Below are 19,147 nucleotides of genomic sequence, written 5' to 3' on the forward strand. Positions count from 1 at the left end.
CTCCGGTCTGCTCACTCACACAGTTCATCTGATCATCTTTTTCGTGTCTTACTCTTAGATATAAATGTACAGCCAAAGGTTCCCTCTTACTTGAGGAAAGTGTCAAGCATGAAAGGCAGAGACCAGAGGAAATAGCAAGAAAGAACTCAGATTACAGAGACAGTGCAGGCAGGTGAAGAAAACAACGACGTCAAACACCCTATTTATTTATATTCTCAAGAGAAAAGAAGATGCTGTAGTAAAAAATAAAATAAAATTTTTAAAAAAGAGAGAAGATACTACATTCATGTAAAATAAGAACAAGATGTAGAGGGGAAAAAAAGAGAAAGAAAAATGCAGCAAACAGAAAAGGGCTCATGGGAATTGAAATTTTAATAGAAGAGTTAGAAGATGAAGTTGAGGAAATCTCCCAGAAAATAGAGCTAAAGACAAGAGATGTAAATGCAAGAGGAAAAAGAAAACAGAGCAAAAAAGAATTAAACAGTCTATCAAGGCCAGTATCTAAATAATAGGCATACAAGAAAGAGAACAGAAACAAGTCAAAGGAATACTACTGCAAGAATACTTCCCAGGGACTTCCCTGGTGGCACAGTGGTTAAGAATCCACCTGCCAATGCAGAGGACACGGGTTCGATCCCTCGTCCGGGAAGATCCCACATGCCACAGAGCAGCTAAGCCCATGTGCCACACTACTGAGCCTGTGCTCTAGAGCCCGCGATCCACAACTATGAGCCCGTGTGCCACAACTACTGAAGCCCACGCGCCTAGAGCCCGTGCTCCACAACAAGAGAAGCCACAGCAGTGAGAAGCCCGCACATCACAACGAAGAGTAGCCCCTGCTTGCCGCAACTAGAGAAAGCCCGCATGCAGCAACGAAGACCCAACACAGCCAAAAATAAATTTATTTTAAAAAGAAAACTTCCCAGAACTGAAGGACATACATCTATAAATGTAAAAGACTTAGCAACTATCAGTTCATACAATTAAAAAAAAAAAAACCTACTCCAAGATACAATATTGTAAAATTTCAGAACACATAAAGAGAAGCATCTGGAAGCTTCCTGAGGAGGATATATAGGTGACTGTGAAAGACTGCGGATCAGAATGGTGCCAGGCTTCTTAAGAGAAGATGATGAGGAAAGGCCTTCAAAATTCTGATGGAACATACTTTCCTGTCTGGAATTCTATACTGAGCCAAACTCAGTTACTAAGTATGAGTAAATGAAGATATTTTTAGACAATGCAAGGGATTTTTTAAAAAGTGTACTTCCCATGCCCCCTTCTCAGGAAGCTACTGGAGGAAATACCCCACTAAAAAGAGAAAATCAAGATAGGAAGAAGTGAGATCAAGGAAACAGGGGGTCCAACACGAAGAATGATAAGGGAATTCCCAGGATAAGTTAAAGGGAAATTCCATGACCATAGTTTTGTACCAGGCCTAGAGAGCAAGCAGTTTAAATTGGAACTTGATGGAGGATTGTATGAAGTATATTTTTAAGAAAGAAATTAAAGGACTTCCCTGGTGGCGCAGTGGTTAGGACAATGCAGGGTACATGGGTTCGATCCCTGGTCCGGGAAGATCTCACATGCCGCGGAGCAACTAAGCCCATGTGCCACAACTACTGAGCCTGTGCTCTAGAGCCCGCGAGCCACAACTACTGAGCCCGTGTGCCACAACTACTGAAGCCCGTGCGCCTAGAGCCCATGCTCTGCAGCAAGAAAAGCCACCGCAATAAGAAGTCCGCACACCACAACCAAGAGTAGCCCCTGCTCGCCGCAACCAGAGAAAGGCCATGCGCAGCAACGAAGACCCAACGCAGCCAAAAATAAAATTAAAAAAAAAAGAAATTAAAACAGAGATTTACCTGATATATTTGAATACGTTGAGAGGAAAGTTAACACTAGCAATTTAAAGATGAATTAACCGTAGTTACACAGAAAATTTTGCAAATGCAAAAATGGTGCAGTTATTACCTAGAAGGAAAACAAGGTCATACAAAAAAAGAAACAGTAATCATGATGTACTTTTGGCTCGTCTGTGAATATTATTTACAGCCATAGTAATATTATAAACTAACAATTGAGTCAACCAAAAATGATGATGGGAAGTTGTAACAGATCTAAATCATTACCTTTTAATAGGAAGTCAATTTTTTTCCTAAAGGGAAAATATTTTAAATAACTAATAGACCTACTATATAGTAGAAATAGTGAAAAAAAGCGCCTGAAGAAATAGCTAAAAAGACTTGAAGGTAGTTGCCTTAGGGATGTGAAAAATGGGGACAGGGCAAGTGACATCTGTTTTTCTTGTAAAACTGTTCGACTTTTAAAACGGTGTGCAGGTCTTTCTGATTAAAAAGATTCATTTAAAAAAGTTGACCCTCACAGAATGCTTTCTGTACAGAATATACACATTTCTCAGGCATTCTATCATTTGGGGATGTAGAGTCAGCAGAATGCTATCCAAGGAGGCAATGATTTCTAGTAATAGCAGTGGTTGATGTTATCCTTAGTTATAAATATTCATTTTGTTGTAGTGCTAACAAATGGAGATTTTAAACACTTGAAAGATTAAGATACATTGCATTTCAACATTTCACATTTAAGTGTTTAGTTTTCCTCTATGTTGTCAACACTTTACATTGTGAATTGACTGCTCCATGCGTCTTTGAAGCTTTTTGGTTGAGAGATACTTCAGATGGTTGCATTTCCTGCTCTCTTTTATTTGGTTTTTTAAATAGTGCATGCTTATTACAGTCCTTAAGATTATGCAGCAGCTGCTCCAATAATAGCAATAGATAGCACCTCATCTTTCACTGTACCTGATTACAAGGTGCAATGGTTAATTTGAATCCAGATGTTTTCTTTTATCTTAACCACCAATTTTTTTAAAAGGTAAAATGTTGAAGCTTGAAGTTGAGATTGAATATTAAATAAATTGATCTTTTAGAAGTTTTTCTCTTTGCTAATTAAAAGGCATGTGGTTTGTTTTCGCTAAAAGACACTAACAGTGTAAAGGTACAACATTTGGAGTAGAACTAGTTTTGTAACATTCAACAAATTTCTTAACCTTCCTAGGCCTCAGTTTTCCCATCTGTAAATTGAGGACAGTACTTACCTTATAATTGTGATGATTAATTATGCATCCTGTGAAAATGAAAACAAAAATTATGCCTATGTCATTAACTTTTTTCTTTTGATCATCAAGCAAGCGATTTTATTTTATGCGAGTTGTCAATGTATTCTTCCATAGAAATAGAACAATAATACATCTGTGCTGCATTTAAACCCTTATACACATAGAGTTAGGACAAAAGCTGTCATAAGTTTATGGTAACCGCTGAGTTTCGGTTTTTGTGTTTGACTTAAGAGAATGGAGCTGAATTAAAATGGAAAGGCATTCTTCTCTTTCTAGAAATTTATTGTGTTTTCTCTGTAAAACAAAATACATTTGACCAATGCCAACTTAAGTTTAGTTTTAACCTATAATCTTTGAAGCATAATTCATGTGATTTCTCTAAGAGCAGAAGCTTACATTAATACAGTGCTTTTCTGTTGAAATCTTTGTTGCTTTTAAAATAAGTAAAAAAAAAAATCTTTAAAACTATTTTGTACTCTTAGGACAGTTTGGATAGTAGGGAGAAATGGATATCCTGGCATTAGATTCTCATAGGAGCACGAACCCTGCTGTGAACTGCGCATGTGAGGGATCTAGGTCACGTGCTCCTTATGAGAAGCTAATGCCCGATGATCTGAGGTGGAGCTGAGGCGGTGAGGCTAGTGCTGGGGAGCGGCTGCAGATACAGATTATCATGAGCAGATAGGTTTGACTCCACAGAGACCATAATAAATCAGTGCACTTGAATCATCCAGAAACCATCATCCCCCCCTCCCTGGTCCATGGAAAAATTGTCTTCCACGAAACAAGTCCCTGGTGTCAAAAAGGTTGGGGACTGTTGCCATAGAGGACCTCAGTCGGGTCATGGAATCATTTGTAAAAAAAGAAAATTACAATACAGCAAGATAAGTGCTAAAATAAAGGTATGAAAAATGGCCAGTAAGAGTAGTGAAAAGAGAGTCATTTAGTTCTGCCAGGCCTAAAGGGCAAGGCTGACAAAATCTGGGCTTTGAGGAAACAAAGCATTCTCCAGGCCAGGGAAGGTAGGGGAAGGGCTCATATTTCTTTGATTAACCCGCTATATTGCATATAAAGCTCTTTATACACTTGTTTTTCTCACTATTTTTATTTTTCTTAATTGTTTTGTAAACTGCAAATAACTTCTAGATGATTGGCTTGAGATGGATGTTATCCCAGGGAGTGGTGGTAAATTAGGGAAGGCAGCTTAGCTTTTGTGGTATTTGGGATGAGGTGAGGGGATAAAATAGTTGTGCAAATAGAGAGTAAATGGTAACCTTACATGTGTCTTTCATCCTGACACCTCCCTGTCAGTGGTGGTAAAGTCAGGATTCTTCTGTTAATAGCTGTATGATCTTGTCTTCCCTTTGGAATTCATTTTCCTCAACTTTAAAATGGGAGAAGTGGTGTGGGTATTTCCTGTTGGTAGTCTCTTAGTAGTTGGGGAGAAAGGAGAAATAAGTTTGGGAACACAGTTAAAGTTAAATAGATTTCTTTACTTCAGCCTTACGCATTATGGCATGTGGATTGAATTCCTGGACTTTTTTGCCGCGTGGCTTGTGGGATCTTAGTTCCCTGATGAGGGATCGAGCCCAGGCCCTTGGCAGTGAAAGCACAGAGTCCAAACCATTGGACTGCCAGGAAATTCCCAATTCCTGGACTTTTTAGCCTGGCTTTGCCAATAGAGTGTCAATAATATGTTTCCAGTGTCATCCTTTTCCTAATGGTTTAGTGGAAAGATCATGCATGGGCTTTAGAATTACACATAACTAGGTTTGAATCCTCATTGATACTTAGTAGCTATGTGGCCTTAGGTAAGTTGTTTAACCTTTCCTAACTAGTTTCTTCACATGTAAAGCAGGAAGGGTAACACCTTGTGGAGTTGTAAAGATTTAATGACAACCCATATGAAAATATCAAATGTATCTGGTATATAATAGGTCAAAAAAGGTATAGTTTAAGCCCTATAAATCCAAATCCCAAAGTCAGTATAGGATGTAATATGATGTTATTTGTATCCTGCCTACATCTGGTGCTTGAAGTGGACTGTTTACATGTTTCACATGTACTTATATAATTTTCCCCTAAGAAAACAAATGTTCTTGAGGGCTCATTATCTTTTCCCGTCCACATAACACTCGGTACTCTCCTGGAGACTTAGTAAGTGCTTGATAAATACCTGAAAATTTCATTATAACAATGGAATAAGGTGAGATGTGGTTCTAGCTGGTGTATACTTATTTTACATCTTTCATAACCCTAGGTAGAAGTTAGTGAGTTTATGAATATTAATTTTAAATTTCTTTGGTTATATCAAATGATTAGATTTTAAGTTTGAAATAACTGGAATTGACTCTAAATGAACTGACCTTTGTAAACAAACCATAAGGATAAAGTGTTATAATAAAGTATCATTTAATGTTGTAAATTATATCATTGGAATACTAATGTTTTACATTTTGTTTTGTCTCTAAGCAAATGGTTATGAGCCTTAGAGTTTCTGAACTCCAAGTACTGTTGGGCTACGCTGGGAGAAACAAGCACGGACGCAAACACGAACTTCTCACAAAAGCCCTGCATTTGCTAAAGGCTGGCTGCAGTCCTGCTGTACAAATGAAAATTAAAGAACTCTATAGGCGGAGGTTCCCCCAGAAAATCATGACGCCTGCGGACTTGTCCATCCCCAACGTACATTCAAGTCCTATGCCAGCAACTTTGTCTCCATCTACCATTCCACAACTCACTTATGATGGTCACCCTGCATCATCACCGTTACTCCCTGTTTCTCTTCTGGGACCTAAACATGAACTGGAACTCCCACATCTTACATCAGCTCTTCACCCAGTCCATCCGGATATAAAACTTCAAAAATTACCATTTTACGATTTACTGGATGAACTGATAAAACCCACCAGTCTAGGTAAGATTATTCTGTAATGATTATTTGGTTACTTTTGGAGGATACATTTTCATTTTTGAGTTTGAATTTGACCCAGATTATTATTCATAATAAAATTTATATTTGGTGGTAGGACCCAGATGGTAAAAAGGATCTTTCAATTTTAGACAAAATCAAATATATAAAAGCTGTCTTTTAGACAGAAAAAAAGCATATTCAAGTCTTCCATGATGGTGGCTGACACAGTAAATGTTAAAAACTTTCCAAGAATATAAACGTTTTTAAAGTGTAATATTTTAGGTTGTTGATTACTATTTTATAATAATCCTTACAAAATTAAAACCCCGTAATTACTATCAGTCTCTGAATTCAGTTTTTAATTTTCAAGGGTTGATGACATCTAAAATAAATGACTATTTTTGATTATTTAAATGAGTAAATGGTTTAAATTTTTATAAAAGGAGAGTTGAGCTTTGATGTGTAGTATTTTAATTTTAGTTGACTTTTTCAAGTGGATATGTGTACCTTGCAGGTGCACACATGATTATGGTTATATAATACTAATAAACACTTGAAATTTCATGTACTATGTTTTCCCATCATTTGATAAGTGCCTAGCCTATTAATAGAATTTGATGTATTAATCAACTTGGAATTTTAATTACTATAATGCTACCTTACTTTATTTAAGGTAGAAGAAAATTGACCCTGTTGGGATCTCTGCTACCTTTGGTGTAATATATTTAAAATATCAGACTTCCAGATGCTGGTTTGTTGTTATAAATCAGTGGTTGGCAAACTATCGCTGGCAAGGGAAATCAGCCTGCAGCCTGTTTTGGTGGATCTGAGCTAAGATTTATTATTTTTTTTTAATATTCCTAGAGAGTTGTAAAATAAAACAAAAACAGAGAAGAATATGCAACAGAGACCATGTATGTCTGCAAAACCTAAAATATTTACTGTCTGGCTTTTACAGAAAAAGTTTGCCAACCCCTGTTACAAATCAGTAAACATTTCAGTTTGGGGGATTGGTGAGTGTTGAATTTTGAGAACATTTACAGAAATTCTTTGAACTGGGAAATGTTTGTTTTAAATTATTTTTAGCAGAATAACTGAATAAATTAAGATTATAGGAGTCATTTTCAAACAACATGAGTTTTTTCACATGACTTTATTTTTTAAATAGCCATTAATAAGAAAACAACACTTGCTGAGAACCTACTGTAAGCTTTTAAAACTTATACATGCTCATTATAAAAAATGAAAGTGCCAAAGTCCCTTCTTGTTAGTACAGTATATATGCATATATAAGCAAGTTATGTTTCTTGTTTTTTAAGAAGGAATCATATTGTATCAATACATAGTGTTCTGTGACTTGCCCCTACCCCCTTTTTTGCCTTACTAATATATTATAGACATTTCTCCTTGTCTGTCTGTCCCATTTTTAATTGAAGGCTATATGTACACACACGTATATATAGTGTCTATGTGTACATGTGTGAGCATGTGTGTGTATATATATATGAGCTCATTTCTTATTAAAGACTGTGTATTATTTTATGTTCTAAATAAGTCCTCTATTAAAAGATGTATTTTCTAGTTTTTCGCTGCCAAAAACATGCTATAGTGAACATCATCTGAAATTTGAAAGGAAAAGAATGTTAGTGGCTTTTATTTGATTTGATTCCCAGCTCTCAAATTTTCTTTGGGTCTTAATAATTAACATATCTTCTTGTTTTCAGTTTCACTAATATAAATTTCAAGTACCAGTGTGAATAGGTGATGTTTACATACATATCTAAATTTTGTCATGAAAAGTAGAAATGCAAACAGGACATACATTCTGATTATATTGGATAATATTTTAAATATTAATAAATAAAAATTGAGCATTTTAAATTATTTTTATTTTACTGAGGTACTTTGCTTAAATATGGATGTTATGTGTTCATTTCTAATTGTCTACACTGTCTTTTTATGCCTTTGCAGTTTAACTTAATATATCATAATTTATATCTTATTGTTTTAATACTTCAGGGTACTTTATCCTTATGAACTTTTTAGTGTGTAATAATAGTGGGCAAACATCTGGTTTTTCCCTAAAAAGGTATGAGAGGCAGGTAGTTCATAAGAAATTGTGTTGTTAAAGCTGCAGATAGGGCTTCCCAGGTGGCGCAGTGGTTGAGAGTCCACCTGCCGATGCAGGGGAAGCGGGTTCGTGCCCCGGTCTGGGAGGATCCCACATGCCGCGGAGCAGCTAAGCCCGTGAGCCATGGCCACTGAGCCTGTGCGTCCGGAGCCTGTGCTCCGCAACGGGAGAGGCCACAACAGTGAGAGGCCCGCATACTGCAAAAAAAAAAAAAAAAAAAAAAAAAAAAAAAGAAGCTGCAGATAGTTTTTGCTTTCTTTTTATAGTATTTTCTCCCTAATGACTGTTTTTAAAGAATAGTCAATAAATTTTAAATAATTTTTCTGTCTTTACTCTTCATCTGAAAATTTATAGAATGCTTCAATGGGGTATTTTTGTGTAGCAGTTTAAGAACAATGTCATAAAGTTTTGCCCATTCTTGATAACCATTAAGTAAACCCTTGCATTTACAAAATTGACTGGTTGAAGTACTAAAATATTTCCCATAAGATTTATTTAATTGGTCTTTCTTTGTATTGTCAAGCCTCATTATTTGCACATGCTAGTGGATGAATGCCTGCTATCTCAGTAAATCCAAAATCACTACTCACAACAGTTTCACAGCCATTTATAGACATGCACAGAGCTGCAAAGAATTTGAGTTGGCTCATGTGTGCTTTCCCACCTGTGGTTGAACTAGGTGGTTCTTGCTTTCATGTTTTCTGCTGTCATATTGTAAACAAATGTCCTCTTTGCACTCTACTTAATGCCACAGTTTTTGCATTTCTGTGCTTTTTGTTGGTGATTGGATTGTTTAAAATGTCCCCCAAGCATAGTGCTGAAGTTTTATCTAGTGTTCCTGTATGCACAAAGGCTATGATGTGCATTGTGGAGAAAATACATGTATTAGATCAGTTTGCTTTAGGTTTGAGTTACAGTGCTGTTGGCAATGAGCTTAGTGTGAATGAATGAATCATCAATATATATCAGATAAGGTGTCTTTAAACAGAAGCACACATAAAACAAGGTTAGGTATTGATCAGTTGATGAAAATGTTGTGCTCAGAGGCTTGCAGGAACCTAACCCTGTATTTCTCCTAGGAGCAGTGGTTCAGTATTCACTAACTCATTGTTTGTGGCAATTTTATAGAACACCAGTTTTCATGAATAAATCCATTGTTTGTGATATAAACACAAAATGAATAGGTGGTATGGAATTGCTTGGTGGTATGTAAATAGCTTTCTAATTTCTCATTGTTATCATAGAACTAAAATAAAAGCAAACATTTTGGTTATGCATAAAAAGATCACCAGAAAGTAATTTGTGGAAGTTTATTGATTCAGTAACTATTCAGGGGATGGAAATACTCAGAGAATTTGAAAAAAGATTCTGAGTAATCTGCAAGAGTTTAGGATGAACATATTTTAAGGCCCTGTTAAGTAAAAAAAAAAAAAAAAAGAAAGAAAGAAAAAAGGAATCTATAAGATTTTTAACATTGTTAAAAGACTATCTCTGTACTTCATTAAATGAAATGACTACTTCATCATGGAATTCAGTTTTCTAAGGGATTACTTTCGCCAGTAGATTGTTTGTTTTAAGTTTCGGAAAACAATATTCTCTGAAAAATTAAATGGCTTTCAGCATTCTCTTTCTTAGTATACATATTGAATACATTTAAAATCATTACAAGCTCTTAAGAGTTTAGTTTTGACCTGTACTTAGCTAGTTCATCACACTTAATCACTTGAGTCCAGAATGTGATGGTTAAATTTAATTTTTCATTTTCTCCCCTTCCATTTTATCTGTAAGCACTAGATTTCAACAGAGTTTAAGGTGTTCTAGTGTAAGCTGAATGTTTGTATGTGTTTCATGTTTCTAACTAAAATCAAAACAATAATTTTGGTATTCCCCCATTTTATTAGATAATTCTTATCCATTTTTATAATCATCTTGTTATTATTTCTTTAACAATAAGTAATTTTAAGGTCTTTATTCATTTTGGAACACATATTAAAGAGAATTCTTTTTATTAATTGGGAGATGAAGTAAAGGTGGTTGAAAGTAAAATGCTTGATTTACTGTGTATTTTTGTCTGTCAGTATTAAAATCCCATTTCAAATGCTTTTAAAAACCTTTTCCATTAATCTTTCTAAGATTCCCCCCTTGTATCTGTCTGTTCTTTCCCCCATCCAAATCAATTTCACTTTCCTGCATGCTCTTAATAACATTTTGTTGTTGTTAGTTCCTCAAAATCAGCTCTGCTGCGTTCATCTGTATATTCCCATAATATACAGAGCTATGAACCTCTTATGTGGTAATGACAGTAAACAATTATTAGCTCTCCAATTTATTTAAATACAATAAAGTCTGTTTTAATGTTTTTTGCAAAGTATTTGGATGCTACATACTGAAGAATCTGAAACACTGAGACATTTTAATTGGTGATATGGATGTCATTCTTCAGTTTGTCATGAAACAAGTCACTTATTTTTATTTCTTACTCTTTTTTTAAGTCTTTTTTATAATTAATTTTTATTGGAGTATAGTTGATTTAAAATGTTGTGTTAGTTTCTGCTGTACAGCAAAGTGAATCAGTTATACATATATCTGCTCTTTTTTAGATCCTTTTCCCATATAGGTCATTACAGAGTATTGAGTAGAGTTCCCTGTGCTATACAGTAGGTTCTTATCTATTTTATATATAGTAATGTATATATGTCAATCCCAGTCTCCCAATTTATCCCTCCCTCCCTCTTTTTTTAGGTCTTGGAAGGTGGTTTCTATTTAAGTTTTAATGTTTGTCAAACAATCTTTTCCATTAAACACCACAAATATCTCTTCTCTGAGTTACATATTTGATTTTCCTGAGTTCTGTTACAAGTAGTTATAATTTAATCGGATGTGGGACGGTGTATTGGTATTTCCTAGGGATGTCCAACATCCTAGGTGTATAGGGTTTATAGTTTCAGTATTTTAGAAAGCTAGGTCAGTCTGTTTCCTTTTTAAAGTAGAACTTTTGTATATAGAAAATTATAATTATTTTAGGCTTGGGAAGATGTATGAATAATTTATAGAAAAGATTTGAATTAATATGTATATGTTTTATATATATGCACTTGGTTTTTTGCCTTAGGAAACAAGGCAGCAGATGCTTCAGCACTCCTAAATAGTTAAAACGATCCATCTTGTTTTGTGCAGTGTGGGTAAGGTTTCTGCTACATCTTAATAACATTGGTTACCAGTGTTTTCTGCCAAGGGCTCGACTGGCATTGGATTAGATTTCACAGTTTCCTTCTCTTCTCATTTTTTATAATTGAGTTTGCCTTCCTCCACATGCCTAATAGCCAGTGCCTAAAGATCAGGTGATGCAAATTCAAGGACACAGACTCTGATAAGTATTGCGAAGGGCATTCAGAGGTTTTGTGATTTACTCTACTCTGCTTTTAGAAAATTTGCCTTCTAACAATTCAACACAAGCTGTGCTCTTCTGTGCTTGAATTTTAGGAAATCAAAAGCACTATTTTTTTCTGTAGGCAGGTTTCTTCCCTAGGAACTTTTCTTCCTAATTTGGCAGCACTGGTTCCTTTTCTTTCCTTTTTTAAGAGATGTAGAGAGAATTTATTTATTTATTTTAAACTTTGGCTAATTTGACTAATTTATTGCTTGTGCATTTTAATTACATTTGTTGTTGTATACAACAGTATCACCATAAACTAGTGTCCATTAAGTATTATAAATTGCTATTTTATTTATCTTTATTTTTTAAATTTTTATTGAAATTAGTTGATTTACAATGTTGTGTTAGTTTCAGGTACATACTAAAGTGATTCAGTTATACACACATATATATAAATATATATATTCTTTTTTTACATTTTCTTCAATTATATGTTATTACAAGATACTGAGTATAGTTCCCTGCGCTATACAGTACGTCCTTGTTAGTTATCTATTTTATGTATAGTAGTGTGTATATTTTAATCCCAGACTCCTAATTTATCCCTCTCCCCTCCTCTCCTTGGCAACCATTAGTTTGTTTCCTATGTTTGAGAGTCCATTTCTGTTTTGTAGATAAGTTCATTTGTATCCTTTTTTTTAGATTCCTCATATAAGTGATATCATATGATATTTGTCTTCCTCTGTCTGGCTTACTTCACTTAGTATGGTAATCTCTAGGTCCATCCATGTTGTTGCAAATGGCATTATTTCATTCTTTTTTATGGCTGAGTAATATTCCATTGTGTATATTTACCACATCTTCTTTATCCATTCGTCTCTTGATGGTTAGGTTGCTAGCCATTCTTGGCTATTGTAAACAGTGCTGCAATGAACATTGGGGTGCATTTATCTTTTTGAATTATGGTTTTCTCCAGATATATGCCCAGGAGTGGGATTGCTGAATAATATGGTAGCTCTATTATTAGTTTTTTAAGGAACCTCCTTGCTGTTTTCCATAGCGGCTATATCAATTTACATTCCCACCAACAGTGAAGGAAGGTTCTTTTTTCTCCACACCCTCTCCAGCATTTATTATTTGTAGATTTTTTGATGATGGCCATTCTGACCAATGTGAGGTGATACCTCATTGTAGTTTTGATTTGCATTTCTCTAATAATTAGCGATATTGAGCATCTTTTCGTGTGCCTCTTGGCCATCTGTTTGTCTTTTTTGGAGAAATGTCTTTTTAGGTCTTCTGCCCATTTTTTGATTGGGTTGTTTGGGTTTTTTTTTTTTTTTTTTGCTGTTGAGCTGTATGAGCTGTTTGTATATTTCGGAGATTAATCCCTTGTCAGCCGCATCATTTGCAAATATTTTCTCCCATTCTGTAGATTGCCTTTTTAAAAAAAATTCATTTATTTTATTTTTGGCTGTGTTGGGTCTTCATTGCTGCATGCAGGGTTTCTCTAGTTGTGTTGAGCGGGGGCTACTCTTTGTTGCGGTGCACAGGCTTCTCAGTGGGATTGGCTTCTCTTGTTGCGGAGGACAGGCTCCAGGTGCACAGGCTTCAGTAGTTATGGCTCACGGGTTCTAGAATGTAGGCTCAGTAGTTGTGGCGCATGGGCTTTGTTGCTCCGTGGCATGTGGGATCCCCCCGGACCAGGGCTTGAACCCATGTCCCCTGCATTGGCAGGCAGATTCTCAACCACTGCGCCACCAGGGAAGCCTGTCTTTTTGTTTTGTTTATGGTTTCCTTTACTGTGCAAAAGCTGGTTAAGTTTGATTAGGTCCCATTTGTTTATTTTTGTTTTTATTTCCATTACTCTAGGAGACGGATCCAAAAAGATATTGTTGTAATTTATGTCAGAGAGTGTTCTGCCTATGTTCTCCTCTAGGAGTTTTATAGTATCAGGTCTTACATTTAGGTCTTTAATCCGTTTTGAGTTTATTTTTGTGTATGGTGTTAGAGAATGTTGTAATTTCATTCTTTTACATGTAGCTGTCCAGTGTTTCCAGTACCACTTATTGAAGAGACTGTCTTTTCTGCATTGTATATTCTTGCCTCCTTTGTTGTAGATTAATTGACTGTGTGTGTGGATTTATTTCTGGGCTTTCTGTTCTGTTCCATTGATCTGTATTTCTGTTTTTGTGCCAGTACCATACTGTTTTGATTACTGCAGCTTTGTAGTATAGTGTGACGTCAGGGAGCCTGATTCCTCCAGCTTCGTTTTTCTTTCTCAGGATGGCTTTTGCTATTCGGGGTCTTTTGTGTTTCCATACAAATTATAAAATTTTTTGTTCTAGTTATGTGAAAAATGCAATTGGTAATTTGATAGGAATTGCATTGAATCTGTAGATTACCTTGGGTAGTAATAGTCATTTTGGCAGTATTGATTCTTCCAGTCCAAGAACATGGTATATCTTTCCATTTGTGTCATTTTCGATGTCTTTCATCAACATCTTATAGTTTTCGGAGTACAGGTCTTTTGCCTCCATAGGTAGGTTTATTACTAGGTATTTTATTCTTTTGATGCAATGGTAAATGGGATTGTTTCCTTAATTTCTCTTTCTGACCTTTCGTTGTTAGTGTATAGAAGTGCAACAGGTTTCTGTGTATTGATTTTGTAGCCTGCAGCTTCACCAAATTCATTGATGAGCTCTAGTAGTTTTCTGGTAATGTCTTTAGGATTTTCTATGTATAGTATCATGTCATCTGCAAACAGTGACAGTTTTACTTCTTCTTTTCCACTTTGGATTCTTTTTATTTCTTTTTTTTCTTTGATTGCTGGGCTAGGACTTCCAAAATTATGTTGAATAAAAGTGGTGAGAGTGAACATCCTTGTCTTGTTCCTGATCTTAGAGGAAATGTTTTCAGCTTTTCCCCATTGAGTATGATGTTAGCTGTGGGTTTGTCGTATATGGCTTTTAGTATGTTGAGGTATGTTCCTTCTATGCCCAATTTCTGGAGTGTGTTTATCATAAATGGATGTTGAATTTTATCAAAAGCTTTTTCTGCATCTATTGAGATGATCATATGGTTTTTATTCTTCAGTTTGTTAATGTGGTGTATCACACTGATTGATTTGCAGATATTGAAAAATCCTTGCATCCCTGGGATAAATCCCACTTAATCATGGTGTATAATCCTTTTAATGTATTGCTGGATTCGGTTTGCTAGTATTTTGTTGAGGCCCTTTCCATCTGTGTCCATCAGTGATACTGGCCTGTAATTTTCTTTTTTTGTGGTATCTTTGTCTGATTTTGGTATCAAAGTGTTGGTGGCCTCATAGAATGAATTTGGAAGTGCTCCTTCCTCTGCAATTTTTTTTTGGAGAGCAGCACTGATTTCTAACTTTCAAAACAAAATCTAAAATTTACTTCTCAATGTACATCCCGTTGTAGATAATCTGTCTTTTTATCTGGTGAGTTTACTTTAATATTTTTTTTTTTTTTGCGGTATGCGGGCCTCTCACTGTTGTGGCCTCTCCTGTTGCGGAGCACAGGCTCCGGACGCACAGGCTCAGCGGCATGTGGGATCCTCCCGGACCGGGGCATGAACCCATGTCCCCTGCATTGGCAGGCAGACTCTCAACCACTGCGCCACCAGGGAAGCCCTAATTTAATATTTTTATTATCATTTGTTTAAGTGACCCAGAAGCCTGAAGCCATCTATTATGTTTTTAATAAATGAATCTTTGTGTTCTTGATTGTTATCTTGGGAACTAGAATGATGGACTTTGTTGTTGTTGGGAAGGAATCTTGATGATCAGAATCAGTAAAGAATCCTTGTGTATAATTGTAAATATGACATTAAAATTTTTAATTGTGAGATTAATGAGCCAGCCATTTAGGTTCAGAAGCAAGCAAGTATAGTTTTACAGAGAAATCCAACATATAAGACTTTATTGGGATAAAATTTAAAGATCAAACATGTAGAATATATAGTGCTTGAAATGTAGCATTTCAGAATTTGCCAATGAATCCTACACCACTTTGGTCCAGTCTTCCCAGCACAAGTTGAGTTACCATACGAGCTGCAGACCAGCCAGCTGGAGGACTTGGTTGTGGTAATGGTGGTACAGGTAGGATGGTACAGCAAAGGGAGAACCCATTTTTGGCATTGTTTTTGTTTTTTTTTTTAAATAAATTTATTAGGGCTTCCCTGGTGGCGCAGTGGTTGAGAGTCCAAATGCAGATGCAGGGGACACGGGTTCGTGCCCCAGTCTGGGAAGATCCCACATGCCGCGGAGCAGCTGGGCCCGTGAGCCATGGCCGCTGAGCCTGCGCGTCCAGAACCTGTGCTCCTCAACGGGAGAGGCCACAACAGTGAGAGGCCTGTGTACCGCAAAAAAAAATATATATATTTATTTATTTTTGGCTGTTTTGGGTCTTCGTTTCTGTGCGAGGGCTTTCTCTAGTTGCGGTGAGTGGGGGCCACTCTTCATCGCGGTGCACGGGCCTCTCTTGTTGTGGAGCACAGGCTCCAGACGCGCAGGCTCAGTAGTTGCGGCTCACGGGCCCAGTTGCTCCACGACATGAGGGATCTTCCCAGACCAGGGCTCGAACCCATGTCCCTTGTACTGGCAGGCAGATTCTCAACCACTGCACCACCAGGGAAGCCCCTTCTTTGCTGTCTTTAAAACAGAAGTTTTGTTGTTAGATATCTGGGTGATTGGAAGGTAATTTTAAGCCATTCCCTTTTTTCTCTCTCTCTTTTTTTTTTTTTTTTTTTTTTTTTTGTGGCCGCCTTGTGGCATATGGGATCTTAGTTTCCTGACCAGAGATCGAACCCGTGCCCCCTGCAGTAGAATTGCAGAGTCCCACTGGACCGCCATTCCCTTTCTTGAGCCTTACTATTTCGGTGTTGATAGTGCTTGCAGGTGACCCCAATGGTTTTGAGTGGCAATTAGTCATTCTAGTTTTTGGGCACTACTCTTGCTAAACGTATTAACACTAAAATGTAAATAAGCCTTAGATATGCCAAAGATGGGGATTTTGCAGTTTAAAAGAAGCTGGATGTTGAATGTATTATTACAATTAAATCACTTTAAGGTAGGTAAAAATAAAAAGGCTGAATTATTTTAACAAATTCAATTTATCACCTCTACATGTTCTCTGCAGTTCTTAGAATTCTGTTTCATTGTTTATTTTGGTGCTGTAGTTTTGAATATTTTATTTCTGCTCTTAAATTTTATTAATTTTAAAATTAGTTTCTTACATAAGATATGAATTAGAGGGGAAAATCACTTATCTATAAGTACTCGTGGCATTTTGTGTTTCTTTTCACCACCTCTCCATGTAAAGTTTAAATGTAAAATTAGCAGTTCATGTTTACATACCTCAAAAGGAAATGATGGAGTTGATTACATAAAAATGTCAAACCCCTATGCATCAGTTTTTTTGTTTTCTTAAAGCCCAAGTGTCAGAGTAAATACCGAATAAAAATATTTGAATCAAATGTAAGACTGAAGGAAAGAACTCACAAATCAATATGGGGTAGGATACTAAGACTCTATTAGGCAGTGTATGAAAATGTAAATTATTAAAGGGGAAGTGCAGCTAGGAAACATGAAAAGACACTGAATTTCACTAGTTCTTAACCAAAATTCAAAATAAGTCAATAATGAAGTTTTAAATCTTGTCTATAGCTTACATTAAAATATATATGAATTTCTATACAGTATCCATGAGATGTGTTAAAATGTTATGTTCATTGCTGGTAGCAATATAGACTATAATACAGCTCTTTGAGAGTACATTTTGGCAATATGCAGGAAGAGCTTAAAAATACTTTTTGATCTATTAGTTCCACCTTTGGGAACTCAAAGCCTAAGAATATTCATTGCAACATTATTTCCAGTATAAAAATTAGAAATAACTTAAATATCCAATTATAGAATAGCATTTAATTAAACTGATATATTTACTATAGAGAATATTTTAAGGATCAGTTAAAATTATAAAGTCTTTAATACATGAGAGAAATTAGATAACACAACTAAAAATTATTATCTACTCTGATAAGCATTAAACTAGGAGTTTTATTCTGTTATCTCACTTAAACCTCCAAACAGCTTTGGACGGTTAGACCAATAGCCTAAATTTTATGAAAGTGGTAGTAGCTGAGATCTGAAGAAGGTAATTCACAGAGATGAGGGGAAGGTGTCAGGATTTGAAAATAAGTTAAGTTTGCTTCCAAAGCCAATGCTCCTGTATAACATAATATATTAAAAATAAATGAAAGTATTTAAAAATTTTTTCTTTAAAATAATTTTGCAATTTTATAACATCTTTTGCTCTCATTTTTATTTAGTGAAGTCTTCTTGATTTTTTTTTTTTCCAGTAGAATTCATTGGATCTACAGGTGGGATCACTGTGTTGAAATTTACTGTATGGAGAACTACTGAAGGTCTTTTGTATTTCATACATACATTGAAAGAGGGTTTGACAATTTAATTTTACATGATAATTTTTACCAGTACATACTGTAAATGGAGTTTTATTTCAATAGATCAGTTTGGACCTGTGTGAAATTCACAGTACATGTGCAGAATTCTGATTTAGCACCTCTAGATCTTGGTCACTAGAATTTTTTTAAAAAATAAATTTATTTATTTTTTTGGCTGCATTGGGTCTTTGTTGCAGTGCATGGGCTTTCTCTAGTTGCGGTGAGCAGGCTTCTCATTGTGGCGACTTCTCTTGTTGCGGAGCATGGCTCTAGGCACGTGGGCTTCAGTAGTTGTGGCTTGCGGGCTCTAGAGTGCAGGCTCAGTAGTTGTGGTGCATGGGCTTAGTTGCTCTGCAGCATGTGGGATCTTCCCGGACCAGGGCTTGAACCCGTGTCCCCTGCATTGGCAGGCACCACTGCACCACCAGTGAAGTCCTAGAATTTTTTTTTAAGGTGTTAGAATTATAGACCCTTCATAACTCAGTATCTTAAAGAGGAATTAAGTTTTTTTCAACCCAGTGTAGATTTCAGGTGTTTGCTAAATTCATTCTGTTGAAATGACAAGTATGTGTAGTTAATCTCAATCTCCCTGATCTTCTGATATTTGTGGGGAGCAAAACCTTGTTTGCCTTAAAGAAAGAAAAATTATTTATTTATTTATTTATTTATTTATTTATTTAAATTTTATTTTATTTTATGCGGTATGCAGGCCTCTCACTGCTGTGGCCTCTCCTGTTGCAGAGCACAGGCTCCAGACGTGCAGGCTCAGTGGCCATGGCTCACGGGCCCAGCCACTCCGTGGCATGTGGGATCTTCCCGGACCGGGGCACGAACCCGTGTCCCCTGCATCGGCAGGCGGACTCTCAACCACTGCGCCACCAGGGAAGCCCCATCTTGTTTTAATTTATATATTTTTGATTACTGCTGAAGCCAAACATTTTAATGATTATTAACCATTTGTCATCCATGAATTGCTTGTTTATATTCTTTGCTCATTTTTCTAGTCTCTATATTTCTTTTTTTTATTGGTTTGTACTTTGTAGGTATTGCATACTAGCCAGCCCTCTATTATATGTTGTAAATATTTTATCTTGGTCT

General features: G+C 36.0%; 1 protein-coding gene across 1 annotated transcript in view; it reads left to right on the plus strand.

Annotated features, from left to right (window-relative positions):
* Positions 1-19,147, plus strand: part of PIAS1 (protein inhibitor of activated STAT 1) — a 122,146-nt gene that overhangs the window by 20,821 nt on the left and 82,178 nt on the right. The window contains exon 2 of the mRNA XM_081227775.1: positions 5,612-6,056. Coding sequence (XP_081083901.1) covers positions 5,612-6,056 — 445 coding nt within the window. The remainder of the gene's footprint in view (positions 1-5,611; positions 6,057-19,147) is intronic.

The sequence above is a fragment of the Mesoplodon bidens genome (assembly GCF_964165515.1).
Source record: "Mesoplodon bidens genome assembly, chromosome: 3".
In the NCBI taxonomy this organism is placed as follows: Eukaryota; Metazoa; Chordata; class Mammalia; order Artiodactyla; family Ziphiidae; genus Mesoplodon; species Mesoplodon bidens.